This window comes from Schistocerca cancellata, chromosome 2, assembly GCF_023864275.1.
Source record: "Schistocerca cancellata isolate TAMUIC-IGC-003103 chromosome 2, iqSchCanc2.1, whole genome shotgun sequence".
In the NCBI taxonomy this organism is placed as follows: domain Eukaryota; kingdom Metazoa; phylum Arthropoda; class Insecta; order Orthoptera; family Acrididae; genus Schistocerca; species Schistocerca cancellata.
In genome coordinates this window covers 1118141902-1118166250 of record NC_064627.1, presented here as the reverse complement: position 1 = coordinate 1118166250, position 24349 = coordinate 1118141902, and the positions used below count along the sequence as shown (strand labels likewise).

General features: G+C 43.7%; 1 protein-coding gene across 5 annotated transcripts in view; it reads left to right on the top strand.

The window, feature by feature from the left end:
- The window catches only part of LOC126163160 (inward rectifier potassium channel 4-like), a 717192-nt gene that overhangs the window by 295797 nt on the left and 397046 nt on the right, over positions 1-24349 (top strand). For all 5 annotated transcript variants that reach the window (XM_049920096.1, XM_049920094.1, XM_049920098.1 and 2 more), the window contains exon 4: positions 3283-3475. In XM_049920096.1, the coding sequence (XP_049776053.1) occupies positions 3283-3475 (193 nt within the window). The remainder of the gene's footprint in view (positions 1-3282; positions 3476-24349) is intronic.

Here is a 24349-nt window from a genome sequence, read left to right as displayed (position 1 = left end):
AGATATGGACTGGTACCATCATGAACTTGAGAAATTAGTAACTGTGACTAACAGTTGCCAAGACAAGAAAAGGACAGTATTAGCTTGCTTAAGAAATTAAGTAACAAGTGGACGGTTAACTAGAAACTCAAAAGGAATTCCGCTTTTTCTGGTTCTTTCGCTAAGAATAATACGAAAGTAGTCTTCATACCGACCTGAAATACGGCATGAGGGATGCATGGTTCATAACAGATACTCAGATTCAGGTACGCACAAGTCAAAAATGTGGCGCTGGTCAGAAATTTTACGTACATCAGAAGGGGAGATCATTGTAACGTAATAATCAATAAAACAGATTCTCGTTCTCATTTGAAAAAAAAATGACGTAAATAAGGGCACGTTGATTAACGACTTTATAAGATGATGATGTTTGGTTTGTGAGGTGCTCAACTGCGCGATTATCAGCGCCCGTACAAATTCCCAAGCTTTGCTCAGTCCAATCTTGCCACTTTTCATGTGTGATGATGAAATGATGAGGACAACACAAACACCCAGTCATCTCGAGGCAGGAACGTCTTTATATGCGTTATTATATCCCTAAAGGGTGTCATATGGTTATAGCTAAAGAGCTCGAAGTTTTTTACTAGTTAAAAAAAATACACACATCAGCTGTTCAGTGAACAAAATTTCTTAGATTGATGCTCTTTCCTTTATTAAAACTAAAAAACTGTAATTCAGTTTGCTACAAGGAAAAAGAAGTCTGAAATCTGAATAATGAAAGGTAACAAACGTGTACTTACATTATGTTTTATCATTCCAATTAGTTTGCATACATTCGTTATTTACATTCTCTTGTAAGTTTTTTCAGTGTGCAATGTCCTTTTCGCCTTAATATTTTGTAATAGAAACCTTCTTCGTGTCATAATCTCATAGCAGATAGCACATTTCATTTATTCGTCCAAGAAACACGAGAACATGCTTAAGAATAAAAAATCAATACATCGCCGAACCAAACAGTAATTATTGTTTAGAGAATCGTTGGCGCTATTTAGGTTTTCTCACTGGCGCTCAGATGTCACTCTCGTGGACCGCTCATGTCCTCTCTATCGAGTCCTCGTTAATCCCAACAGATGGGAATACTCTCGTCTGTCAAAGATCGTCGCTCTCTCTCTCTTTCTCTTCATCGCTCGTGGTACTGAAAAATGAAATAGAGCCCATTTTAACTACTACTTCCTCTTTACCTAAATAGTTTAAAACATTTCCCTTAAATGATATTTCATTTGTGTGCTGCGATAAACTATTTGCACCTCATGGGGTACAAAAAATGCGTTGCTTGCCAACAAAATTCCCGTGAAAGTATAAAAGTATCTTATAGCAGCATGGACACGGGCCAATTCTTTCCGGTTGCTTCAGGCCGGTGGTGGTTCTGTGATGTTTTCGGTGTGCTTTGCGTAAGATGGGTTGGTCACAGTCTTTCAGGATACAGTGGACGTAAACAACGGTGTTTCTTTTGACACTCTCGGCACCCAAAATTGTCCTTTCTTTAACATCTTCATGATATACAGTGGACACTTTCGCCGTCCTAGATTACAACAACCGTGTTGACAGGGCTTGGAAGCATAGCTTCCTGGTTTGCCGAACACTTGCGTCTGGAACGGCCCACTAAACTGGCCCATTGAAATGCATGATGGTGAGTAGTGTTTAGCGCCGCGTCGTCATCGAGGTTATTAATGAGGGACCCATAAAGAATGTCTGCGGCTCTATGGAACAATTGATGAAATGTAACAATTAACACCCCACAGTTCGGGAGCTTTACGGTGTCTCATCACCAATGAGTGGCTTCATCTACATCTACATCTACATTTATACTCCGCAAGCCACCCAGCGGTGTGTGGCGGAGGGAACTTTACGTGCCACGGTCATTACCTCCCTTTCCTGTTCCAGTGGCGTATGGTTCCCGAGAAGAACGACTGCCGGAAAGCCTCTGTGCGCGCTCGAATCTCTCTAATTTTACATTCGTGATCTCCTCGGGAGGTATAAGCAGGGGGAAGCAATATATTCGATATCTCATCTAGAAACGCACCCTCTCGAAACCTGGACAGCAAGCTACACCGCGATGCAGAGCGCCTCTCTTGCAGAGTCTGCTACTTGAGTTTGCTAAACATCTCCGTAACGCTATCACGCTTACCAGATAACCCTGTGACGAAACGCGCCGCTCTTCTTCGGATCTTCTCTATCTCCTCCGTCAACCCGACCTGGTACGGATCCCACGCTGATGAGCAATACACAAGTATAGGCCGAACGAGTGTTTTGTAAGCCACCTCCTTAGTTGATGGACTACATTTTCTGAGGACTCTCCCAATAAATCTCAACCTGGTACCCGCCTTACCAACAATTAATTTTATATGATCATTCCACTTCAAATCGTTCTGCACGCATACTCCCAGGTATTTTACAGAAGTAACTGCTACCAGTGTTTGTTCCGCTATCATATAATCATACAATAAAGGATCCTTCTTTCTATGTATTCGCAATACATTACATTTGTCTATGTTAAGGGTCAGTTGCCACTCGCAGATCTTCCTGCATTTCGCTGCAATTTTCCAATGCTGCAACTTCTCTGTATACTTCAACATTATCCGCGCAAAGCCACATGGAACTTCCGACACTATCTACTAGGTCATTTATATATAATTGTGAAAAGCAATGGTCCCATAACACTCCCCTGTGGCACGCCAGAGGTTACTTTAACGTCTGTAGACATCTCTCCATTGAGAACAACATGCTGTGTTCTTAATCTTCCTGGCAGATTAAGACTGTGTGCCGGACCGAGACTCGAACTCTGGACCTTTGCCTTTCGCGGCAAGTGCTCTACCAACTGAGCTACCCAAGCACGACTCACGCCCCGTCCTCACAGGTTGAGGAGTCGTGCTTGGGTAGCTCGATTGGTAGAGCACTTTCCCGCGTAAGGCAAAGGTCCCGAGTTCGAGTCTCGGTCCGGCACACAGTCTTAATCTGCCAGGAAGTTTCATATCAGCGCACACTCCGCTGCAGAGTGAAAATCTCATTATGCTGTGTTCTGTTTGCTAAAAACTCTTCAATGCAGCCACACAGCTGGTCTGATATTCCGTAGGCTCTTACTTCGTTTATCAGGCGACAGTGCGGAACTGTATCGAACGTCTTCAAGTGAAATGGCTTCAACTGAATATGTCGCTCTTTTCCTCACGGCACTTATACCGTTGTCGATACTCGAGACGTTGTTACGTGCTGTCAGAGTTCGCTCACTGTTTGTGCGGCCTGCAGGTGACGAAGGAGGGCGAGCTGCTGCCGTACTACCAGCAGGAGCTGCGCGTGGGCGGCGACGGCGAGGAGGAGAAGATCTTCTTCATCTGGCCCACCACCATCGTGCACCGCATCGACAAGTGGTCGCCGCTGTACCCCCTGTCCGCCTCGGAGATGCTGCGCGAGCGCTTCGAGATCGTCGTCATTCTCGAAGGTACGTGCGTGCCTCTGCCGCCAACCCACTCTCCTCTCGCAGCTGTCCTCTTCTCCTTCTCTTCCCTTAGCGTATCTTGGTAGACTTTTCAGAGTTTCATCTGTATAGAAGTTCAATCAACGTTCTTATTCCATTTTCAAATGATGGCATTCACATTTTATGTGATGGAGTCTTTTCTCGAAATTACAACAATTATTCCCGAAAATAAGATTTTTCCAAATGTGAAAACATGTTTCAAAGTACAACAGGGACACGTACTTATTGTTAGGATGAAATGTTATATTGGCATGTAAAAGCACTGCAATCGATAAAATCTTCTCAGTATAGTATGTAATCGTCTATCTGTTACAATATTACACTCCAATAACCAGAAAGTGTAATCAAATTAAGCACAATTATTATAAAAAAAAAGTCAGTAGGTAAATAGATTTTGAAATGTAATCTATTGGAAACTACACAAATTTCCATCTACAAGACAGGTAAAATTGTTAAGGCATTGAAGAAACTCAGTTTATTTACAAGTGTCACATATTCCGTTGCAAAAGACCTCCCTTTCTTTCAGTATAACAAGATGGTGGACGACCGACGAAGTGTGATTTATCTGTCCATTTGTTACACATATACTTCTAAAAATGCAGACAATTTTCTTCAGGTTACTTCCATTAGGAGCGTAGGTGCACTCAGCGACTGTGCTATGATTTACAAATGATAGGGCAACAGTAATCAGCCGTCCTTTTTTGCAGGTTTTGTTTGGCAATTCTAGATTCCGGCTAGTGCCTAGCCATTGTCTTCAAAGAACTGTGACAGACGCCCGAACAACAGGGAACTGACATGCATTGATACTATGAAATAGTGCATTGATAGTGGTTAGGCACTAGCCGAAATCTAGATTTGTCAAATAAAACCTGCAAATAAGGACTACTGATTGCTGTCCTGTATCACTTGAAAATATATCACCATAAAATTATTAACTAAAGAATTAAGAATGCGTTACAAATAGCATTAATATATTATAGAGCACCAACACGTGTAAAACGTGAATTATTTACAAATGCTACACAAAACACAACCTCATGTCTAAAAACAAAAGAAACTGTAGAAAATGATGTGAACTCCTTATGGTGGTCTCTAGTGCGCATTCCTTCACATGGTTCTAAAATTAGTCACTAGACTGAAGTACCGACTGAAAAACATCATGTATTCCTACGTACACTATCCTCTGCGTACAACACTCTCTTCTACTTGTGTAACGTCCCCTTAGAAAAATTATGGATGATTGTGCTGGTAAACTTCTACGTTATTTGATTTTCAAATATCTGAGCAAAACTGAACGATCCAGACATTTCGCTCTTTACTTCCTTTGATCAACAGTAAACTGACACACAATATTTTTTTTTTCTTAGCGCAACGCAATCTGACTTTCAATAATTCCTACAAAAGAATGGCCCTGACTAACAATAACCTGTACCTTTCATGAATCACTTACCTCACAAAAATCTTCGTTACTCAAACTACTGCAATACAACGAGCGCCAATACTGCCAGCTGAATAAAAGATTCAAACTACTGAAGGCACTAACTACTGATAGGCATAGTTAGCAAATGAAAGATTTTGATAGAGAAGAAACAATGTATTTACCTTAATAGCGTTCAAATGTCGTTATATATAAAATTTTGTGACATTCAATTAAACAAATTTCCTTTTTCTGACGGACACACGTCCAGATCGTCCGCTCAAAACTCTGACATCTCTCTCTCCACATCCACCAATGCTGGCGGCTCACCTCCAACTGCACAACGCTACGCTCTGTTCACATCCAACTGCCCAACACTACATAGCGAATTTCCAACAACGCCAACCAGCCACAGACTGTGATTTTCATACAGAGCGCTACGTGGCGTTACCAACCTAAACAGCCTACTTACACTTGTTTATAGGTAACTGTATGAACAGCCAAAAGTTTGAGGTTACTATTAATATTGTCTACCAGGTCATTAATATACAACATTAACAACAAAGGTCCAACCAAACGCACTTTCCTAGAACACGCCTGAAGTTACTTTTACATCCGTCGATGACCCTCCAAATGGTTCAAATGGCTCTGAGCACTATGGGACTTAACTTCTGAGGTCATCAGTCCCCTAGAACTTAGAACTACTTAAACCTAACTAACCGAAGGACATCACACACATCCATGCCCGAGGCAGGATTCGAACCTGCGACCGTAGCGGTCGCGCGGTTCCAGGCTGTAGTGCCTAGAACCGCTCGGCCACCCCGGCCGGGCCGATGACCCTCCATCCAAGCTGCTTCCTCTCTATTAAGAAATCCTCAGTCTAGCCACAAATTTTTTCTTTCATATCACATACGAGAGCACTTTTGCTTAACACCCCTTGGTCTGGTACTGAGTCAAATACCTTTTAAAAGTCAAGAAATACTCCATTCACCTGAATGCCTTGGTCAACGGCTTTTACGAACTTATGTGTGAAACGCGAGTGTTTCAGGAATACACGCTGGATGACAAGGAAGAGGTCAATCTGTTCGACATACCTTATTACGTCCACGGCTTTTACGAACTTATGTATGAAACGCGAGTGTTTCAGGAATACACGCTGGATGACACGGAAGAGGTCAATCTGTTCGACATACCTTATTACGTCCGAGCTTAGAATATATTCTAATAAGAAAACATCGGAAACTTGATCTCAAACATTGCCACGCGGTGTAGGCGCGAGGTCTGGGGCGACTTGCCACGGTTCGCGCCGCTCCCCTCGTCGGAGGTTCGAATCCTCTCTCGGGCATGGGTGTGTATGTTGTCCTTAGCGTAAGTTAGTTGAAGTTAGATTAAAGCAGTGTGTAAGCCTAGGGACCGATGATCTCAGCAGATTGGTCCAGTAGGAACTTACCACAAATTTGCAACCTCGTACATTAAGGGAAAAAAAGCATACTTGCAAGATACCAGCCCAAGCAATCAAACCCGCTCGAAAATTTGGGCCATAATTCTCAAAAGACACAGTTATGACGTCCTCAATCTACAGCTATTAAAACAATGCGCGTCCCAGTTGTTTGTCACTCGCACCGCCTCACTGCAGCTCTTCCGCTGCCCAATGCCCGAGCGCCAAGCAATGTACAGTGGAATGAGTAAGATGTTCGTGTTTATAATGTCAGTGAACCAACAAGCTATAGTACTTTGTTCATTGAGTCGAAATGCGTAGGTTTTAATCTGTAGCTACTGCCAGAGATCTCGCTTTGAAGACTTTTATGTTGCGATTCACAGATGCAGAGTAAATCAATGAAACGAATGAGCGTGTCATTAAAGAAGTAGCGGAACACTATTATTAACAGCGCTGTTGCGCGTTATTTTATTTGGACTGAAAAGCCGACACAGTTACACTGAATTACGTTTTCAGGAGTTGTGCTATTCGTCAACGTGATTGGCATGATGAAATTGTAAATCAGAACTACAACTCTCAATAATTCTTCAGTAGCTTATGTTTATTCATTTTGATTTCGAGGTATATATAGTCTACAGAGTGGCCCAAAAAAATCTATACACTGTTTAATCGCCCCTAAATTCGGAATTAATAAACAAGATCGTGTCATTTTTTTTGTCGTTTAATAGTTTATTCTTGTTTTATTAAGTGATAATATACCTCCTTATCGTGTAAAATAATATGCGATTCGAACAAGATTTCCAAATACGTTCGGTAGACGTGACTCTTTTCTCTAATCTTCCCACGCCTTCAACGCTCCACAAACAGAAGGGCACTGGTTGACACTCCGCTTACAGTACTTCGCGCTCGTACATTAGGCGGATGCAGTGAGGCGAGTGTCTAACCAAGCTGTACATTGAGAAGGTTATAACCGCGTACTGTCCGAATTATGGCCCAAATTCTAGGGATGGAACGATTTCTGTGGCTGTTATCTTGCTAGTTGTTTTTTCTCCTTAAAATATGTTGGTCATGTTTCCTTGTAAGATGCTACGAAGCAGAATGTCAATGATAATGTACGATAGTTTTGTGCAATCACTTCTGCTACCCTTCCTGCTCCAAACACTGGACAAAAAAAATCCCGAGACGGTCTGTAGTGTTTTAAGGTTAACGGAGAGGATAACTCAGTTCCAAATGCGGTACAGAATGCGACAGAGACTCCATAAGCCCCCGATTTTTGTTTAATTTTAAGGATTAAACCGTTTCTCAGCGTCATGGATACCAATATGCCACCCACATTTGCACTGATGCGAGATTTAAACTGGGACTCTACTCCTGGATTATTTCAAGAGTGCTTTCAGCATTCCTGCGTTTGCTTTACTAGCCTCAGTTTCTGTTCGTGTGCCTTCTATGATGGTGCCGCAAATCACCTGCCCTTTGAGAATTAAGCATGCATTGAGGAGCGGAGTCTATCGTGTGGGAAGACAGCTGCGGTCTGACCGCCGCACAACTTACCGCAGCAACAGACCTATCATCTCCTGCTGTAATTTAAATTGTCTAGCATAAACTATTAAGAATATCTCTTTCCAGCAACATACCTGACTGGATGATTGTGCGAAAAGACGAAAGAAAGATTTGGTACCTCACACCAGTTGCGGCATTCCTGTCCCTGTATTTGAAAAACTGACAAAAGTTGCAAAATCATATTCGATTTTCGTGATAAGGGGCAGAAACTTGTGTAGAGCTCTAACTGAGGTTTGCAATTTTGCATTACTAATTATATCTGTATCATGTACAACGATTTTTACAGAAACATACGCAGCGGTTTCAGGTTAGAATTCTTTTAGCGTTAAAAGCTTTCCAAAGATCTACCCAAAGGGAAGACTAAGAATCCCGTCAGACCCAGCTTGACCGTACAGAAGGATATCTGTCAGTTCAGTGCAGCAACATTCTATGAGGATGTCACCAAAGCCACTCACAAAAACCGGACAAATCGATTTAGTGAAATGGAAGGAGTGAATACAGAATTAGATTATGTCACACAGTCTACTTAGCGAATTATACTAGTAGTAACATTTTTTATAGTCAGAACGAAGTATTTTAGTATGAATTTTTCTATGTTGTTTAATAATTATTTTCGTGAGACTTTCTTTGTTTGGAGCGTACTGAGAATAACCATGACAATCATGCAAGGTGATTTACCACCCGAGACAGAATTTGTTGATGAACACTGATAACGAAAGAGAGAGAAGGGGGCAATCAGAAGAAGGAAAGCTAGAGATAAAGGAATAGATATGCAAGAATTGGAAGAATTGGGCCGCAAGAGCTGTGAAAAAGTAATACCCAAGGGAAAGGCAAAAATTAAAGATCAGACAGAGATTGAGTTACGTTGTTGTACATGAAATATATTACTTAGGGAAGCAAAATACAACGTAAAAAGAGCTCGTGTAGTCTTCTTTTAAATGAAGAGTGGTTTTTGCTAATTCGTAGAATAATAATTATTGAGTAGCTTATTCATGATATGTAGGGCTAAATTTGAGGTAAAATTGGAAAGAGTTTTACCGTCATGCATAGATGCAGCCACGATCCTGGAGGTATGAAACCTTGTATTACACGTAGCGGAGGACGATAATAATTCAATGAGAGAAGTCAACAGACTAAAAAAAATTGATGAAAAAGATACCATACAGACACATTTTTGCCTCTTTACATCTACTCTAGCTTGCTACATGAGCCGCTCATAAGATCAAACAGCTGAATGAGCGCTTGAGAGATACAGCGTATATCTGTGCTAGGTCAGTGGGATTTAAAGAACCCACTGCAACATAAAACAGGAGCAAATGAATGCGACTTGAGCCTTGATCCTCGTGTACTATGTAACTACTGCACCACATCTGTCGGCACTGGGAGAACCTCAGACATTCGTGTCATTTGATCTCTTTCTGAGCTTTGCGAACACACTTGACGGAACGATTGCAGTATTGTCCATCCAGCCTTATTAAATTCCTCAGACATTTCCATGAGTTTTAGGAATTTGTCACAGTAGTAGAGAAGCATCAACACAGCAAATATCTCGGAATGATCAACAGTAGAGAAGCTACTACTGTAAATTGTCTCATAAAGACCCATGCAATGGATAGGTTACTACACTGCTGGCCACCGTAAATGCAACACCAAGAAAGACAAGAGGTAGCACAACAAAATTTATTTTGTAGATAACATGTTGACCAAGTATCAAATGATCACGTTTACAGACGTCTGTGACATGTGGTTCCTGCCAGAATCAGTAGCCAGAGTAGCCGCCATTGTTGGAGATCACCGCTGCCACACGTCTCGGCATTGAGTCAAAGAGACGTTGGATGTGTTCCTGGGGTACAGCAGCCCAAGCAGCTTCCACACGTTGCCAAAGATCATCTGGTGTGGCAGCTGGGGATGTAATCTGGGTCACTCGTTGAGCAACCATGGACCACATGTTTTCTATCGGCGAAAGATCCGGAGAGCGAGCCGGCCAGGGAAGCAATTCAATCTGGTTATTGACGAAGAACCTTTGGACAATGCGTGCCACGTGTGGTCGCGCATTATCCTGTTGAAATATGGCTGTGGCCGAGCCCTGAAGGTAAGGAAGGACAACTGGCTCCAGCACCTCGGATATGTAGCGCCGGCTATTTAAAGTACCGGCAATGCGTACTAGAGGCGCGCGAGAGTAATATGCAATACCGCCCCATACCATAATACCCGGTGCAAGACCAGTGTGGCGGTGCATAATGCAGCTGTCCAGCATCCTCTCTCCACGGTGTCTCCACACTCGAATCCGACCATCGTGGTGCTGCAGACAGAAGCGTGCCTCGTCAGTAAAGACAACGTCATTCCATTCTGCCGTCCACATCCGTCTGTCGTCACACCATTGGCGACGGAGACGTCTGTGGTCCTGCGTCAATGGTAGACGAAGCAATGGACGTCTTGCGGACAGACCACTCTGTCGAATGGTACGCGCAGATACTGGATGATACGTTACAGACGCAATGTGCTGTGCTACGGTACGGGATGTCACTGAGCGATCCGTCACTGCCATGCGCACAATTTGCCTATCAGCACGTGCAGTGGTGCACCGAGGTGAATGCGATCGACCACGTCAGTCCGTCGTACCCTCCTGCATCCAACGGTCACATATCCGCATTACAGTTGTTTGGTTTCGTCCAACACGACTAGCGATTTCTCTGTATGATAATCCACAATCACGATAAGCCACTATCCTTCCTCTGTCGAACTCGGATACTTGATCAAAAGATGTTCGCTGTTGTCTACAAGGCATAACTGATCGTCTTGTGAAACAACCACAAGGTAAACACACGTGCCGAACGTACACACGTCGAAATCGCCAAGCCTTAAATGGCGCTATGAGGTGGCGCCACAGGCGCGCGTGATGTGCGTCTGCGCTGAAATTCTAATCAGTTGCATATCTCATCGCTGCAAACTCATGGTGTAAATTTCACTCGATTGGGATGCTTCCTTCAGGGTGTTGCATTTACGGTGGCCAGCAGTGTACATAAGAGTAGCTCCACTGAGACGTCGACTTGTCTTCGAATCCTGAAGCAATTTAGTTAGTTAGGTAGTTAGTAACGTGTTCCTAAATTCATTTTTGCCTCATAACGTATAGCGTGCAGTGAGCGAGTGTACAGGCAATTAACGTAATTAACTTATGTGTCCGGTTTTATACGAGCAGTTTATAGACGAGTTTACACAAGAGTGGTAAATTCAGCTTCACTCCCGCCAGTACCTCATCTCCTACCTTACAAGCTTCACCTATGTCCCCTGCATACCCTGCGGGTGTTGCAGTCCTAGGAGAGGGACACCAGGAGCGCTGTAGTCCGATCCATAAACGACAGCGTTTGGCGCAGGTTCTAGGGACGGACAGGGATTGCAGTGTTGCCGGTTTCAAGCGACAGTTGCCGTACGGTCATAGAGCGGCTTTGCATTTGAAGAAAGCATATATCCAGCACATTATGTCTCTCGCTTACTTATGTTGAATTTGTTGCTTACCACCGTCATCAGCCATGAAGAGTGACAAATGGAATAAAAATTCACTAAATAGCTCTCTACGATCACGTTTAATACTCGCAACAGCTACGACGTTCACAGCAGGGCGCTCAGAACACTGCCGAACGCTCACTGGTTGTCAGAGAATGCGTGACGTCAGGTGTGCAGACCGAGCCTAAGCTCGACTGCCGTCGTTTGTGATTGAAACTTACAGTCTCGCACGTACTCCTGTCAAGGTTGGAAGGTAGGAGAAAGGTACTAGCAGAAGCGAGGCAGTGAGGTACGGTCGTGGGTCGTGGCCATATCTTACCGACTTTTCCACTGTTCATACAGTAAAAGCACCGCATGAGACATGACATTATAATTTATTATTTCTTTACTACTAACTGTATTCATCGCTTATGATGACCAAATACCATTGAATGTAAGAGCAAAATGAGATCATTGTACGACACATAGTTCAAAAGATAGGACGTCATAAACAATAAGATGCGTGAAAAAATACCGCATCGTGCTTGACTTTAAATTTGTAACTTCTTTGCTACTAACTCCATGCGAAACACATTTAGCAGACAGTATCCACATATGCCGTTGAATGTATGTACAGAATTGTATCATTGTACGAAACATAGTTACAGAGATATGTCATAAACTGTTGTGTACATAGTTCCGCGTAGTCAGCACGTACACAACTTTCCCACTAGAGCGCGCCCCGCTAAGCACAACAGTGCAGGCGCAGCGCTCGTCCGTCTTCGCACTACGAGATGGCGCTGCCTGAGAGACGGACCAAATTCTGCTTCCGCCGATCTGCGTATTAATATGTAACGCAGCCAATGAGATTGCTGCTATCATAGAGCCTTTTCTCCTCGTGGATCACACTCGCGTAGTGATACCTGAACACGCGAGGTATTATAACGAGTGTACAGACCTCTGATCTGTCAGTCCGCATTTGTCTGCATTAGTCTGTACCAGTCTATAGTCAAGTTTCAGTCTGCACCTAATAAGATTATGATATTCCTGTACATAGCCATCAAGTAAGGTATTAGAGATATGTGAGAATAAGATTAACGTACCAAGACCAAAGGAACTTCAGATTGTCAATTGTAAACAGCATCCAGAATCAAGTTACATAATATCTATGCTTTTTATTATTTTAATAAATGTGTGTGAAAATTAATCAAGTTCTGTTTAAAGTTGTTTGCCGTCAATCTACTACTCTAAGAGTGCAAGTGGCATTTCTATCGTCTGACCTAACAGCAGAAGATAAACACGCCACGATAAGACCACGAGACATATTGCTGACATTCGCCTACTTCGTTAGAGCGGCAAGTCAAATAATCTGATGGTGTGTGTACCGAAGGTCTTACAGTGCGCACACCACATAGACATAAAGGACAAAGCAAGACGCTGTATGGAACGGCTAAATACCTGGGCAACGCCGAGTTACTGGGCCAGAAAATGAATATAGTGGAGCGCATACTGTAGCACGCAATTAATCAATATCTAAAAAAAATACTTTACGTCAAAGTAAACTAAAATTCTGGTCTAGTAGTGTGTGCTTGCTACATCAGAGACCCAGTGAGTCTAATTTAAATCTCTGCCATTGCATGTGCCCTCTTTCTCGCTGATTTACATCTCATAGAGGAAGACTTAAATTAACTTCATCGTGTTTTGAACTAATCCTTGGTGTTACTACAGGGTGTTTCAAAAATGACCGGTATATTTGAAACAGCAATAAAAACTAAACGAGCAGCGATAGAAATACACCGTTTGTTGCAATATGCTTGGGACAACAGTACATTTTCAGGCAGACAAACTTTCGAAATTACAGTAGTTACAATTTTCAACAACAGATGGCGCTGCGGTCTGGGAAACTCTATAGTACGATATTTTCCACATATCCACCATGTGTAGCAATAATATGGCGTAGTCTCTGAATGAAATTACCCGAAACCTTTGACAACGTGTCTGGTGGAATGGCTTCACATGCAGATGAGATGTACTGCTTCAGCTGTTCAATTGTTTCTGGATTCTGGCGGTACACCTGGTCTTTCAAGTGTCCCCACAGAAAGAAGTCACAAGGATTCATGTCTGGCGAATAGGGAGGCCAATCTACGCCGCCTCCTGTATGTTTCGGATAGCCCAAAGCAATCACACGATCATCGAAATATTCATTCAGGAAATTAAAGACGTCGGCCGTGCGATGTGGCCGGGCACCATCTTGCATAAACCACGAGGTGTTCGCAGTATCGTCACCGCCACAAATTCACGAAGAATGTCCAGATAGCGTGATGCAGTAATCGTTTCGGATCTGAAAAATGGGCCAATGATTCCTTTGGAAGAAATGGCGGCCCAGACCAGTACTTTTTGAGGATGCAGGGACGATGGGACTGCAACATGGGGCTTTTCTGTTCCCCATATGCGCCAGTTCTGTTTATTGACGAAGCCGTCTAGGTAAAAATAAGCTTCGTCAGTAAACCAAATGCTGCCCACATGCATATCGCCGTCATCAATCCTACGCACTATATCGTTAGCGAATGTCTCTCGTGCAGCAATGGTAGCGGCGCTGAGGGGTTGCCGCGTTTGAATTTTGTATGGATAGAGGTGTAAACTCTGGCGCATGAGACGATACGTGGACGTTGGCGTCATTTGGACCGCAGCTGCAACACGGCGAACGGAAACCCGAGGCCGCTTTTGTATCACCTGCTGCACTAGCTGCGCGTTGCCCTCTGTGGTTGCCGTACGCGGTCGCCCTACCTTTCCAGCACGTTCATCCGTCACGTTCCCAGTCGGTTGAAATTTTTCAAACAGATCCTTTATTGTATCGCTTTTCGGTCCTTTGGTTACATTAGACCTCCGTTGAAAATTTCGTCTTGTTGCAACAACACTGTGTTCTAGGCGCTGGAATTCCAACACCAGAAAAATCCTCTGTTCTAAGGAATAAACCATGTTGTCCACAGCACACTTGCACGTTGTGAACAGCACACGCTTACAGCAGAAAGACGACGTACGGAATGGCGCACCCACAGACTGCGTTGTCTTCTATATCTTTCACATCACTTGCAGCGCCATCTGTTGTTAAAAATTGTAACTACTGTAACTTCGAAAGTTTGTCCGCCTGAAAATGTACTGTTGTCCCAAGCATATTGCAACAAACGGTGTATTTCTATCGCTGCTCGTTTAGTTTTTATTGCCGTTTCAAATATACCGGTCATTTTTGAAACACCCTGTACATGCGGGTACTTATGTTACAATGTAGTATCGATAGTCGATTCGGTGATCAGGCAGCCTAGATTACACGAAGGCAGTCATTTCACGCTGTGCAAGTACTAAGCAAAGGGCCGCAGCCCGAAGTGTTCGAGCTAGATACTTTTCCAATATCTTTGTTGAGAAACTGTCGATAAGAAACCTAACGCCGAAATCTTCAAAGTAACGGCGCCTGCCACGCGGTAGAAAAGATTTCATTCGATTCGCCGGCGACGTATAATGGTGTTTTGATGCCGCAGGGCGACACGTGGCGTAAACAAGCGCCGACCGCGCCACGTGCGAAGTCGGCACAATAAGCGAGCAGTCAGCGGCTGCGGCCACGGTCGCCCGCACACAGCCGGCCTATTATGCTGGTACTGCCGCCTCACTCCGCATCCCGCAAACGCCCCGCACACGTCTTCTGCAGCTTCACGGCGCCATAGTCCTGTGAAAAATGTTCTCCGCCTGCATTCCGCGTCACAGTAGAGTAAAAAAAAAAAAAAAATACGGGCAGAGCATTCGACGACTATACCCACCGTCCTCGTTACGAGTAGGGGCAACTCCCCAAAAGATAAATTGAAATGTGTTGCTAAAATTAAATTATCAGAAAGCATACTTTCCACGCGGTTTTAAATAACGTCATCTAACTTTTTAGAACTGTGATTTCGAATGACGTTTCCCAAATGCACTGACTTCGTGTTCTGCCTTATGGCAGGTTTTGTCATGGAGGAGGCCTCGTCAGAGAGGTCCACCGCATGAACGTCTAGGGAAGTGATTCCAGTGGTGGTTTCCCGTTACCTTCCACTTGTGATAATGAAATGATAAGGACAACGCAACACCCAATCCCTGAGCGGAGAAAATCTCCGACCCAGGCGGGAATCGAACCCCCTTTGGCGTGACAGACCGCCGCGCTGACCAGTCAGCTATCGGGGTGGACCCAAATCCACTACCGATCAAAAAGTTTCGAACGCTCACCCTAAAAACTAAATACTTTATTTCAATGTACAAACACATCTTACAAAGTAAATAGACCAAAAAAAAAAAAAACAATTTCTCTCGCTATCATTAAGTACCATATGTTGTTGTTGTTGTGGTCTTCAGTCCTGAGACTGGTTTGATGCAGCTCCCCATGCTACTCTATCCTGTGCAAGCTTCTTCATCTCCCAGTACCTACTGCAACCTACATCCTTCTGACTCTACTTAGTGTATTCATCTCTTGGTCTCCCCCTACGCTTTTTACCCTCCACGCTGCCCTCCAATACTAAATTGGTGATCCCTTGATGCCTCAGAATATGTCCTACCAACCGACCCCTTCTTCTGGTCAAGTTGTGCCACAAACTGCTCTTCTCCCCAATCCTATTCAGTACCTCCTCATTAGTTATGTGATCTACCCATCTAATCTTCAGCATTCTTCTGTAGCACCACATTTCGAAAGCTTCTATTCTCTTCTTGTCTAAACTATTTACCGTTCATGTTTCACTTCCATACATAGCTACACTCCATACAAATACTTTCAGAAATCACTTCCTGACACTTAAATCTATACTCGATGTTAACAAATTTCTCTTCTTCAGAAACGCTTTCCTTGCCATTGCCATTCTACATTTCATATCCTCTCTACTTCGACCATCATCAGTTATTTTGCTCCCCAAATAGCAAAACTCCTTTACTACTTTAAGAGTCTCATTTCCTAATCTAATACCCTCAACATCACCCGACTTAGTTCGACATTCCATTATCCTCGTTTTGCTTTTGTTGATGTTCATCTTATATCCTCCCTTCAGGACACCGTCCATTCCGTTCAACTGCTCTTCCAAGTCCTTTGCTGTCTCTCACAGAATTACAATGTCATCGGCGAACCTCAAAGTTTTTATTTCTTCTTCATGGATTTTACTACCTACTCCGAATTTATCTTTTGTTTCCTTTACTGCTTGCTCAATATACAGATTGAATAACATCGGGGAGAGGCTACAACCTGTCTTACTCCCTTCCCAACCACTGCTTCCCATTCGTGTCCCTCGACTCTTATAACTGCCATTTGGTTTCTGTACAAATTGTAAATAGCCTTTCGCTCCCTGTATTTTACCCCTGCCACCTTTAGAATTTGAAAGAGAGTATTCCATTCAACATTGTCAAAAGCTTTCCCTAAGTCTACAAATGCTAGAAACGTAGGTTTGCCTTTCCTTAATCTTTCTTCTAAGATAAGTCGTAAGGTCAGTATTGCCTCACGTGTTCAGTATTTCTACGAAATCCAAACTGATCTTCCCCGAGGTCGGCTTCTACTAGATTTTCCATTCGTCTGTAAAGAATTCGTGTTAGTATTTTGCAGCTGTGGCTTATTAAACTTTCTTTGGGATTGGAATTATTATATTCTTCTTGAAGTCTGAGGGTATTTCGCCTGTTTCATACATCTTGCTCACCAGATAGTAGAGTTTTGTCAGGACTGGCTCTCCCAAGGCCGTCAGTAGTTCCAATGGAATGTTGTCTACTCCGGGGGCCTTGTTTCGACTCAGGTCTTTCAGTGCTCTGTCAAACTCTTCAGGCAGTATCGCATCTCCCATTTCATTTTCCTCTACATCCTCTTCCATTTCCATAATATTGTCGTCAAGTACATCGCCCTTGTATAGACCCTCTATATACACCTTCCACCTTTCTGCTTTCCCTTCTTTGCTTAGAACTGGGTTTCCATCTGAGCTCTTGATGTTCATGCAAGTGGTTCTCTTTTCTCCAAAGGTCTCTTTAATTTTCCTGTAGGCAGTATCTATCTTACTCCTAGTGAGATAAGCCTCTACATCCTTACATTTGTCCTCTAGCCATCCCTGCTTAGCCATTTTGCACTTCCTGTCGATCTCATTTTTGAGACGTTTGTATACCATATAATATGGTTTAATTATTTGCTTCTTCAGAGTATCCACTCTTTGCCCGTAGAACAGCTGCACAAACTCCTGGAATTCTGGAGATAAGATTTTGTAGTGTTTTTGCAGGTATTGCAGCCCAATACGTCTCTAAATTATTGTATAGACCTTCAACATTACGTGACCCCAGTTTTCTAACCTCCCTGTTAAGTTCATCCCATAAGAGCTCAAGCGGATTTAAGACAGATGACTTGGCCAAATCATATTCTTCGGTTTCCACATTTCTCTTTTCTATTGACACGCCCTCTGCACAATTTAAAGCGTGTCTGGGGTCATTGGGTCAGTATATTGCTGTAAAACAAACCCACGACCAACAACTCTCTTGCCATATGGAGCCGAGCGGTCTAAGGCGCTGCAGTCATGGACTGTGCGGCTGGTCCCGGCGGAGGTTCGAGTCCTCCCTCGGGCATGGGTGTGTGTGTGTTTGTCCTTAGGATAATTTAGGTTCAGTAGTGTGTAAGCTTAGAGACTGATGACCTTAGCAGTTAAGTCCCATAAGATTTCACACACATTTTTTTGCCATATGGAACAACAGTGTTGATCAGTATCCTGTGGTATCCTTCCTTCTGTAGTGTTCCATTAATTCTCACTGGATAATTTAATTTATAACCCGTAAAACACTCCCACACGCTGATTTACCCCGAGCTTGCTTCACAGTTGACGTCTCGTACACTCACTTGACTCCTACCTCGATCTCCACTAAGTCGAACAAAGATTCGACGATTGCTTCCAGATACTTCAAACCTAGGTTCATCAGTGAGTAACACTTATGACTTTTGCCTTACACTCCAGTTTTTATCTCGCAGTGCCGATTTCAATCTTTTCACCTTATTTTGTATGCGTAATAAGGGTTATTTTTTGGCCGCTATCCTTTTTCGAAGGAGATGCCAAGGCCTATTTTAGCTGCTTGTTTCTTTAGTTTAAGGATTTGATCCTGTGCTTCTTCCATTGTTTCGGCGAACAGGGCCATTCATCTGCAAAGCCAATGCAATTTACTTTAAGGTTCCTGTTTTTGGAACCCAGTCTTATACCATTCTTTATATTTGTGTTCCATTCTCTGACTACTTTCTCAAGCGCGCAATTTAACTGCAACGTTGAAAGTCCATCCCCCTGTCGCACCCTCGATTTTATTTCGAAAGGTTATGATAGTTCATCCATGAGTTTAACTTTGGAAAATGTATTTGTAAGGGTCGCTTTTATGGAATTAGTTGTTTTCTTACCCAGACGCATTTCTTCCAGGTCTGCGAATAGATATTCTGCCAGTCGAATCATATGCTTATTTGAAACTTTGAAAAAGATTACATATGTCTTTACCCTTAATTTTTGCTATGCCATACCGCGCGACTGCTACGGTCGCAGGTTCGAATCCTGCCTCGGGCATGGATGTGTGTGATGTCCTTAGGTTAGTTAGGTTTAAGTATTTCTAAGTTCTAGGGGACTGATGACCTCCGATGTTAAGTCCCGTAGTGCTCAGAACCATTTTTTGCTATGCCATAATGTTTTGGAGGTTTAGTGTTTGTTCCAAGCATGACCTCCTCTTTCTAAAACTACCCTTGTATCCCCCGACCTGCGGATCCAATTGCGGCTCTGCCCTGTTCAAAAGGACTCTACAAAGAATCTTGTATGATGTATCCAGCGGTAATACTCTTCTGTAATTGTTGGGGGTCTGTCTTTAAGCCTTTCTTGTGTAAATGCTGGATGAGAGCTCTTCTCCATTCTGCGTAGATCACTTCTTCTTTCCAGATCTCAACGAAAATACGTTGAAGGGATGTAACTGCATTTTCGTCAGCTTTTTTCCACGGTTCTGCCACTGTTTGGGTTTTTCTAGACGCTTTGTTGTTTTTCAGTTCTGAAATTACCTTTTGTAGTTCTTCAGTCGTTGATGATTCTGGATCCGGCTTCTCACTGTTATTTGGGAAGAATTCAGATTTTTCAAGGATGGGTTCACAATTCACGAGCTTCTCAAAGTAGCCTGGTAGTACCATGCAATTTTCCGTGTTATTGAGAGCGATGGTCCTGTTTACATCTCGAAATTGGAGGGTGGGAGCTTTGTACATTGATAACCTTTGTTTGAACGTTCTGTAAAAGCTTCTCGTGTTGCTTTTAGTAAATTCTTCATCAATTTGTAGAAAAGTTTTGTTTTCATGAATCTTCTTAAGCCTTTTATACTTTTATCTAACTGCCCTCTAACTCTGACAAAATTGAATCTGCTTTCTTCTGTTTTTTGTGACTGCCAATTTTGCCTGTTTTCTTATTTCAATGAGAGCGTCACATTCTAGAGACCGTCAGGCATGTTTTTTGCTTTTTATTTTGGGGTGCCGTCCGTTCGGCGGTAGTAATGAGGTTTTCCTTGAACGCTTCAAGTTACGAATAATTTTTTTCCGGAAAATCGATGTTGACGTCGTAAATTGTAGCATAAAACTCTTTAAACTAGTGAAAACTAGAAAAAGTTTTCTCCTTCCGGTTGCACTTCAAACAATGACAGCTTTCTCAGATAGCCTTTGACAATTGTGTAGAGATCGCAGACGAAGTTATCCTTTCTCTGAAGTTACATGAATTGCCGCCCGCAGTGGCCGTGCGGTTAAAGGCGCTGCAGTCTGGAACCGCAAGACCGCTACGGTCGCAGGTTCGAATCCTGCCTCGGGCATGGATGTTTGTGACGTCCTTAGGTTAGTTAGGTTTAACTAGTTCTAAGTTCTATGGGACTAATGACCTCAGCAGTTGAGTCCCATAGTGCTCAGAGCCATTTGAACCATTTGAAGTTACATGTGGCATGTGATGTCGAGTAAAAATGACAAATTTGACAGCCAGTTAGGATCTGGGAGCTGTGGACTAGCTCTGTGTTTTTCAATGAGACAAACACCTATTTCCTTTCGGAGCTTTTAAAAACGAAACGGGACTGAACCACAGCTGAGACACCTCACTGATGTGGGGTAAGGCAAGCCACAGAATCCACAATCAGTTTCTTCAAGGAAAACCTGCCACTGATAGAGCGCATGGCCTCGAGTTAAGTTCCACAGTAGAAAAGACTGGGTTCAGTATACAAGAAACATCTGGCTGTCCCCCAGAGTGCTTGCTAATGTATGATGTTGGGTACGAACTGAGAGCCCGGAATTTACAAACACAAAATTTTAGGCACGTAAAGTCAAAAGGTCTGTGACCTGTGAAGTACTACTAATATTCTAAATATTATATTTAAATTTAAATTGTATCACATCTCGTGTTTCTCGTATTCCACATGTTTAACAAGCAGAGTAAAGTACCATCGGCGGGCCGGATGAAACGAGTTCGCATGCCATATTCGGTCCGCGAACCGTAGAATGGCGACCCCTGCTCTTAGATAAAGGCATGTCATCGTAGTTTTTTATACTCATCCGCGCCAGTCTATGCGAATAACCAATCAAATACAAATCAGGGGCGCTTAGTCTTTGTACACTGAAGTGCCTAGGAAACTGTTACGCCTGCCCAATATCGCATAGGGCCCTGCGAACGCGCAGAAGTGTCGCAACACGACGTGGGATGGACTCGACTGTGTCTGAAAAAGTACTGGAGGGATCAGACAACATGAAACCTGCAGGGCTGCCGTAAGGCACGAGGGGGTGGAGATCTGTTTTGAACAGCACGCAGTAAGGCATCCCAGATATGATCAATAATGCTCATGTCCGGGGGAGTTTGGTGGCCAGCGTGGAAGTGTTTAAACTGAGAGAAGTGTTCCTGGAGCCACTCTGTAGCAATTCTGGACGTGTGGAGTGTCGCATTGCCCAAGTCCGTAGGAATTCCATATGGACATGAATGGATCAGACAGGGTGCTTACGAACGTGTCATCTGTCAGAGTCGTATCTAGACTTATCAGGGGTCCCACATCACTCCAACCGAACACGCTCCACACCATTACAGAGTCTCCACTAGCTCGAACAGTCACCTGCTGACATGCGGGGTCCATGGATTCATGAGGCTCGATACGATTTGAAACGTGACTCGTCCGACCAGGCAACATGTTACCAGTCATCAACAGTCCAATTTCTGTGTTGACGGGCCCAGGCGAGGCGTAAAGCTTTGTCTCGTGCAGTCATCAAGGATACACGAGTGGGCCTTCGGCCCCGAAAGCCCATATCGATGATGTTTCGTTGACTTGATCGCACGTGACAGTTGTTCATGGTCCAGCATTGAAATCTGCAACAATTTGCGGAAGGGTTGCACTTCTGTCACGCTGAACGATTTTCTTTAGTCGTCGTTGGTCCCGTTCTTGCAGGATCTTTTTCTGGCCGCAGCTATATCGGAGATTTGATGTTTTATCGGATTCTTTATATTCCCGGTACACTCGTGAAATGGTCGTACGGGAAAAGCCCCGCTCCATCGCCTGCTGTGTCCCATCGTTCGTGCAGCAACTACAGCGCTACGTCAAACTCACTTAAATCTTGATAACCTGCCAATGTAGCAGCAGTAACCCATCTAACAACTGGACCGTCACTTGTTGTCAGATATAGGCGTCGCAAACCGCAGCGCCGTATTCTTCCCGTTTACAAAAAAAAAGTGGCTCTGAGCACTATGCGACTTAACTTCTGAGGTCATCAGTCGCCTAGAACTTAGAACTAATTAAACGTAACTAACCTAAGGGCATCACACACATCCATGCCCGAGGCAGGATTCGAACCTGCGACCGTAGCGGTCGCTCGGCTGCAGACTGTAGCGCCTAGAACCGCACGGCCACTCAGGCCGGCTTGCTGTTTACATATCTCTGTATTTGAATATCTGCTATACTAGTTTCTTTGGCGCTTCTGTGTATGTTTACACCATTTTATTATCAGAACTGGGATATAATGAATACTCAAAGTAAAATTCCTGTTCTAACAAGAAATCCACAGTTGTGATAGGTGATCGAAAACTTTTGTTCGGTAGTGTAGGTGGTAATTAGCCTTAAGGGTGCGGCTTGACAAGACGCTTAGCTCCACGTAGCAGAGGTTCCGTGGCGTAGGTTCGACGAAGCATGTCTTTTATGAGTTTCTACAATGCCCAGCTAGCTGAATCTGAGGGATCCGTACCAATCTAACATAGTTTTCAGGTCCCGCTTTCAGTTGCTAACAAGTTCCTTTCTTGCTAACAGCGTTTGCCTGATGTGCGTTATTTAAGACTATTTTTAATGTCAGTACTGGATATGCGTTTTCAAGGTTTTCACGACATTCGTGTTAGATAGTAATTCCAAAGGCACGTATTTTGGGACATAATTGAAACGGGGGGGGGGGGGGGGGGGGGGGAAATCCGTAGGATTCCCCGACACGCGCACTGGTAAGAGATTCGCTGCCTTCCACAGTATGGAGATTAAGAGTATGGAAATTAAGAGCCATGCCTAGTAAGGAGCAACTGTTACTGCGAGTAAGAATAAGTGCTCTCTGATTGGTCGACCTACACAGGTAACGACTGAAATCAGAGGACGATCTGATTCTTCTAGACGTAGGGAAACCTAGTTGAAAAAGCAACACGTTTTCTGGTCATTTCCTCAGAGTCCGAAAGTAAAAACTACATAAAATAAAAAGGGAAGAAACTTATTTCTAATCTATCAGAGAAGCAGCAATGGGACAGTTACACATGGGTGAGGAACGAAGTCGTTAGTGATGGCTGAAGGAAACAAACCACCATTTGCTGAAGAAAGCTGCACAAATATACAGTTTTCAAAGTGATTGGCAACTCGCTTTCAATGTTAGAAAGTAAAACTGTGCGCCTGACAAAATGAAAAAAACGTAGTATCAAATAACTGCAGTATCAAGGAGTAGCGACTGGAATCAGTCAAATCGTAAAATACGAAAGCACTCAAATGCATAAGTGTATCAGTTTGTAGTGATGTGTAACAGACTGGCCACATAACGCAATCGCAGGTAAAACAAGTAGTAGACAAACAGTTAGGATGCTGACAAAACGCAATCAGTCTACAAATGAGACTGCTTAAAAAACACTCGTGCGAATCATCCTTCCTCACGTATGTGGAATCCATACCAGACAGCTCTACCAGGTGACGCTGAATGTATACAATGAATGGCTCCACGTGGTCTCAGCGGTTTCATTTAACCCACAGGAGATCGTCACGCTTCAGGATAGACGCCAACTGTCCCGAGAAAGCCTACTTAAAAGGTTTCAAGAACCAGTATGGAATGTAGGCATATACACTCCTGGAAATTGAAATAAGAACACCGTGAATTCATTGTCCCAGGAAGGGGAAACTTTATTGACACATTCCTGGGGTCAGATACATCACATGATCACACTGACAGAACCACAGGCACATAGACACAGGCAACAAAGCATGCACAATGTCGGCACTAGTACAGTGTATATCCACCTTTCGCAGCAATGCAGGCTGCTATTCTCCCATGGAGACGATCGTAGAGATGCTGGATGTAGTCCTGTGGAACGGCTTGCCATGCCATTTCCACCTGGCGCCTCAGTTGGACCAGCGTTCGTGCTGGACGTGCAGACCGCGTGAGACGACGCTTCATCCAGTCCCAAACATGCTCAATGGGGGACAGATCCGGAGATCTTGCTGGCCAGGGTAGTTGACTTACACCTTCTAGAGCACGTTGGGTGGCACGGGATACATGCGGACGTGCATTGTCCTGTTGGAACAGCAAGTTCCCTGGCCGGTCTAGGAATGGTAGAACGATGGGTTCGATGACGGTTTGGATGTACCGTGCACTATTCAGTGTCCCCTCGACGATCACCAGTGGTGTACGGCCAGTGTAGGAGATCGCTCCCCA